Below are 6541 nucleotides of genomic sequence, written 5' to 3' on the forward strand. Positions count from 1 at the left end.
TTTGTGACTTCATTATTATTTGACCCCGAGTATAGGATGAATTTATTAAAGCAGATTTGTTTTCCAAATTTCAGTCATTAGGAAATAATCATGTATGGCACTATATTCGTATTGTTATTTTAATTAATTACATTTGTAATCAATTTTATAAATGAAGGATTTTAAGATGTATTACTTTCTTTGTGTTTTTTTTAATGTTAGGTGGATTTGAAAACAGGTGAAATTGCGAAGATTTAGCCCTTCATTATTTCTTGACTTAAGACTACAGGAGTAATTTGCTAATCGAGCTTGCTGATTTTAATTTCAATCACCTTGCACAGCTTCTGGAATTGGAAGTGAACATGTATGGCATTACCCTCCTTTCGTATTATTTTCATTTGTAATTAATTTAAGGGGCATTTGTTTGTTCTCTCCTAAACTACATTTATTTACATCCATTTGTTTGTTTTGTTTGGTCTTTCTTTTTATGTTCAGCATGGATTCGACAACTGCTTCTTCTTCTCAGTATAGTTTTGTAGGCTCTAACAGTGGAAATGAGCCTCCTCTGCATTCAGGAGTGAGACCTGCCACTATGGATTCGCCAGGATAGGCATCATATAATGGAGGGGGTTTTACAACAACTTCACTTGGTTGGTCTAACAATGTGTTTTTAATGCAGGCTTCATCTAGCATGGGGCTTCAACAAGGGCAACTTCAGCAAGAAGATGATGAGCTTGCTTGTGCAATTTCAGTGACTCACATCAATCCATCCAGGATACTAACAATCATCTTCAGAGTAAAGATTCCTTGTATTCTGATGAGGTAGGTATTATTAACCTTCTAGTATCATAAAAAATTCTGCTTCTCAAGGACCATGTTAATGTTTGCTTGATTATATCGATTTCATTTTTCTTGGGAAAGTGGGTCTTTATCTCAAATAAAGAGCTTGATGAAACAATTACGCTGGAACCCAACTTTTTAGCTAGATTTCTGAAGGCAGTTCGTATCTCCCTTCTCATGAGCAAGGTAGTCTAGGTAAAAGCATTAATTCTGGTTTACTGGTTTGATTGAAATGCTACAATGGATTTCAATAGTAGCAGAGCATTTCAATCAAATTCTAAGGAGGAGAGTTGATGGAAGCAGAATGGCGCGGTGGCTGGAAGCAGGGAGCAAAGGAAGAAGAAGAATGGTGGAGGCAGGGGTGGCATGGAGGGAAAGAAGATGATGAACAGTTGTGAGGGTAAAAAAAAAAAAGGAAAAAAAAGCTGTCCACAGTCGGCTATAATTAGGGATTTAAGTTACGAGGGACTAAAATGAAAAATTTCTCTCACGATGGTGATTAAATTACAAATATTTTTATTTAGATTGATGCTCAAAAAATTGAATAATCAACTAAATAATTTATTTTCAGTTTATATAATTATTTGTATAAATAATAAGATAAATTATTGGAACTTGTAAGGTTATAATTTCTACCTCATTTATTACAAATTTTGAGAAATAAAAGCTAATAAAATTTGAACTTGTGTGTTTGTTTAATGATTAAGATATTTATTATTTGATGTATGGTTTAAGTTTGGATTTCGCTAATTGTATCACTGTTAAACTTGGTTTTAAGTATTCTACCAAGAAAAAAAAACTCGGTTTTAAGTATTAATGTTTAAATTTTATGATACACAATAAGTTTCCATATTTTCTGCAAGTAATTATATTCTACTTAAATATTTTTTTTAAGAGAAAAACCGACAATTTTATTATTTTAATTCTGTAGATAGAATTAAGAAAGGATGGAAAAGAAAAGGTAAAAAAAAAAAGGAAACGGCCAAAAGGGGATAGATTCATTGGACAGCTTATTTCACGGGCTGAAGCGAATATTCTACAGTCATCTCCAGCTCCCCGTTCCTTACGAAAATCTCAACACGTGTCCCATCCTGCGCGGCCACCTTAAATGGCACTTACTTCCTCCCCTCGTGGGTCCCTTTCCCCGAGTATTCCATGCTGGCCCTTACGTGTCATCCCTTTAGTTCTCTCAAATCACCGTTAGATCATCATCGTATCAAAAAATCTAAAAGGTTGGACCCCTGATGCAGGATGAGGACGTACACTGGAGCAGTATAAAATTATGGGGTTGTGTTTTGTTTGGTGTTGATGGCAATCATGTTTGTTTGCTTTAAGATTCGTCGCCGAGCTTTCCTCTGCATGTTCTTCCTTTAAATATAGATACAAAAAAAAAAAAAAATCACCGCCCACTTCTCATTTAATAAAATATTTCATATATGAAGTTAAAACAGCAAAAAGAGGTTGACATTTTTTGGTGTTCATGTTCTTATAATTCTATCCAATTCTGTTTGACATTTTTTTGGATTTAAGGAGGAACTGGTTATTATTCAGTTTAAAGTTAGAATTGAAGGGTGTTAAGATGGAGAGATTAAGCTATGGAGGGAATGGGAACTATGGTTACGAAAATGGGGTGGTGATGACCAGAGACCCCAAACCCAGGCTGAGATGGACGGCTGATCTTCACGACCGATTCGTCGACGCCGTAACTAAACTCGGTGGTCCTAACAGTTAGTCTTTCTCTCCTGTTTCTTCTTTTCCTACTCATTTTTTTTTTTACGATAAACTAATATTCAGGTTATAGCAAGAACAGGTTGTAACAATGTGATATGAATTAAATTTAATTACCAACATAATTTTAGTACATTGGTGCAGCTTTTTATGTCTGCAATTGGTTTCTGTATGCACATCGACAAGTTCAAGGCTAATTCTCTGAATTTTTTGTTTTTAAATGATTGTGGAATTGTATTAGTAATTTATGGTTTTTGTACTACATTCTTATTGTAATGCTAGAAACATATTGCAACAGTATAAGCCTAATGTCAATGAGAAAATTCTGCTTGCAGAAGCAACTCCAAAGTCTGTCCTAAGACTGATGGGGTTGAAAGGCTTGACACTATACCATTTGAAGAGCCATTTACAGGTATATATATATATAAGACATGGACATTAATGGCTTAATGCTTTTAAGGGTTCGTCTTTCAGTTTGCTTTTCATTAATTATTTTGTTCTTCTGTAGAAATACAGATTAGGACAGCAATCCAGGAAGCAAAATACTGCAGACCAGAACAAAGAGAATGGTCGTAAGTCTGTTGATCATTACAGTACTTATATAATTCACAATCATTTTTGCAAATATTTGATTAAAATCAATGCCATTCCTTGATCTTTAACTAGGGAGTTCGTATGTACAATTTAGCAATCATTCTTCAGGGACAGTCACCAATTCACCAAGAGCTGACGATGATAAAAGGTAAATAAAATGCAAATTATATGGGTGAAAGTATCATGGAGCTCTTATACTAGGAGTTAGATTATATTTTGACCCCTTTACTTAAAAATTAGGCAAATTAGTCCTTATATGTTAGATTAAATACCAAATTGGTCCTTACTGTTAAAAAATTCATTGACTTCTATTGATAACAATTGGTGTAGCTAATAGAATAACTAAACAGTTACACGTGATATATCATGTGTATTTCATGCTAATGTAACAGTGGAAATGGATTAAATTTATAACAAAAGGACCAGTTTACTCTTTACTCTAACATATAGGGATTAATTTGCCCATTTTTTTTAGTAGAGGAGGTAAAATGCAATCTGACTCCTAGTATAAGGGCCTCCATGGTACTTTTACCAAATTATATCTTAGCACAATTTGCAATTTCTGTTTTGTCCATCCTAATGCAGAACTGATAAATGGATGTACAATGAAACAGACAAATCCAAATGACAGAGGTACTCAAGTCTCAGATGGAAGTACAAAAGACCTTAGAAGAGCAACTTGAGGTTAATTTATACCTTTTAAGTACATATCGATTTACATTATTAGTCGTTGCGAATTGGCTTGTAATTTCGATTTAACTTTGCAGGTACAGAAGAAATTGCAGATGAGGATAGAGGCTCAAGGAAAGTACTTGCAGGCAATATTAGAAAAAGCCCAAAAGAGCCTCTCATTTGATATCCACAGCGAAGAGAACGTAGAAGAAAAAAGAGCACAACTAACAAATTTCAACTTGCCTCTGTCCAGTCTCATGGATAGTACAAATGAAGCTGACAGGAAATCAAACATGGCACAAATGAATCACGTAATTCCCACCAAGGCCAACTTTTCTGCTAGTTTCCATGGTCATGGAGTGGGAGATAGAGAAGAAAACAAACATGTTAAGCGTAAAGTTGAGGGAGATTCCATTAATTTAGACCTAAACACCAAAGATAGCTATGAGTATGGTGCTGTAAATGGAAACCAGCTTCAATCACACTTTGTTTTTTCATAAGAGATGAAATTTCAAAAACTCATTGTAGTCTATGAAATTTATTTTAACATTTCCTTGAATTCATTTTTATCTATTGTTGTTATCTACAACTCAAACAGAGACAATATAGGGGCATCCATTTGTTGAACAAATATTTTGTAAGTCATTAAATTCTCTTTTCGTTTCACTCTTAAGTTTAGACTTTGCCTTCTGGGTTTAAACGAAAAAAGGTGTAAGGCTTTTGGACTATATATTCTCATTGACACTTAAATTTTGCTTTCGGCCAAATATGTCTATATATTTTGATACAATAAATAGAATACCCTATAATCTCTCTTTCAATCCTTAAAAAAAAAAAGGAAAAATGCGTTTTAGCATTCTTAAATCCACGAATTTTTATATTGGTAATAATGTCGATACTAATTGAATTAAGAGTCTGTCAATCTCTAAAAAATATTTTTAATATTCAATAAGAATATGCTAGATGCCATGTTTTTATGGGTAATTTTAAATACATTAAGATAAAAATATAAATTCAAATATCAGAATTAAGAATATAATTGGGGCAAGAAATTATTTACTTAAATAGGGAGGGTGTTGAACCTAGATTTTAGGTAATTACTTACCCCGTCATTCAACAACATTGAAATTTCAACTATTTTTTCTTAAAGAAATTGATTGTATTCTATTTCTATTAAGGGGAAAAAATCAAAGATGAGTATTAATTTCAGCACTTATTTTCTTCCTAGAGTAGTTGAGAATCAATGTTTGAAACTACATCCTATTTTTTCCTTAAAATAAAATAGGGTATTATTAGGTTATTTATAGTCATGCATACGTCTGAAACAAACAGCCAAATTACCATCTATTAATTTCACCTTAATTTAATTAGATTAAGGATAACATCTCTTTCTTAATTTTAATATTTCAATCATTGAATTTATTTATATAATTGTACTTGTCATTCTCATCAATTTTCGAACTGATTTGATATCTCTATCATATTGATCTAAAATATTTATTGAACAATTAAAACTTGTTACATAAATTATAAAATATAACGGTTAATTAGTTAAAATGTAAATCGATAAAAATTAAAGAAGGATGTAAAATCACTTTAATTTTACACCAATATTGATAGATTCTTCTCTCTTAAATTAAATAGAAAATTATTGGATAAAAATTTTAAGAGTGATATATATATACATATTATATTTATTGTGTAATAAAAATAAATAGATATGTGTGGTAATTAAATTTGCTTTTTTTCTTTAATAGAAACATGGGTTGAATTATTAAAATTTTAATATAATAGACATGATAGTTCAGCGTAGTAATTTAAGTATACTTTAATTTTAGCATGGACAATTTTTTAAAGGTTTTATGAACATTTTTAATTTTAATTTTTAATTACTTTTTAAAATTTTTATAAATTATACATAGATTATCACGAGATTAATCACATTAATTTCATTAAAATTTTAAAGTTTAATTAATTTTTTTCAAAAAATAATTTAACTAAAATTTTAAAATTAAAATCTAAAATAATCCAAAAGAAGAGATCAAAGTGACATAATGGACTAAATTTATTATTATGTCTTAAATAATTTAATAAAGAATTTTAAGGTCCTACATATTATATTTATGGTATAACAAAAGAAATAAAGAAATAAGTTTTTCTTTTAAGAAAATGGATATGAGAGTATATCGGGTTTTTACCCTAATATTATAAAAAAAAAATTTATACACCAAAATGAGTTGTCAGCCAGATTAATTACGAAAATGGTATACTTTTTGGGGTTGTGCCTACCTGACAGGCACAACCCATTATTTTATTGTTAAATTTCTTTTTTTGTTTTAAAAAATTATTATTATATTATTTTTAATATTTATATTAATATATAGATAAAAATACGAGTTTTACACGGATAAAAAATACCCGAAACGGGTCAAGCCTGTCAGGTAGGCACGGCTAGTCGTGCCTGACAGGTGGCACAACACCCTGCATATTTCCCTTTTCTTTCTTTTCATTTTACAAAAATTGGTCTTATATCACTTTTGGTCCTCTACTAGGCCTAAAATTAAAATTTAATCTTTATACTTGAATATCTACAATAATATTTGGTTCTATTTTTATAATTTTTTTCCAAATAATTAACATTGTTAATTACTCGATAAAATTTTTGACGTGTTTTTTAAACAAAAATTAGTTTAACAAAACAATGATATGTTAAGTTAGAATAAGTTTT

The 6541-nt window shown here is 30.6% G+C and overlaps 1 protein-coding gene across 5 annotated transcripts; it reads left to right on the plus strand.

Annotated features, from left to right (window-relative positions):
• Positions 1-21: 21 nt before the first annotated feature.
• On the plus strand, positions 22-4580 carry LOC108469275 (myb family transcription factor PHL11-like). 5 transcript variants are annotated; one of them, XM_053018135.1, is made up of 10 exons: positions 22-92; positions 202-343; positions 475-556; positions 659-801; positions 2350-2546; positions 2883-2959; positions 3056-3119; positions 3214-3289; positions 3756-3825; positions 3909-4580. In XM_053018135.1, exons 3-10 carry the CDS (start codon positions 476-478, stop codon positions 4311-4313), a joined length of 1113 nt encoding a protein of 370 aa, XP_052874095.1. In that variant the 5' UTR covers positions 22-92; positions 202-343; position 475; the 3' UTR covers positions 4314-4580. The 5 variants fall into 5 exon arrangements, with proteins under 5 accessions (XP_052874095.1, XP_017625662.2, XP_017625661.2 ...); XM_017770173.2 differs by lacking the exons at positions 22-92; positions 202-343 and having other exon boundaries at positions 412-556; positions 3915-4580; XM_017770172.2 differs by lacking the exons at positions 22-92; positions 202-343 and having other exon boundaries at positions 413-556; positions 3056-3116.
• Positions 4581-6541: the final 1961 nt, after the last annotated feature.

This window comes from Gossypium arboreum, chromosome 8 (genome assembly GCF_025698485.1).
Source record: "Gossypium arboreum isolate Shixiya-1 chromosome 8, ASM2569848v2, whole genome shotgun sequence".
Classification (NCBI taxonomy): Eukaryota; Viridiplantae; Streptophyta; class Magnoliopsida; order Malvales; family Malvaceae; genus Gossypium; species Gossypium arboreum.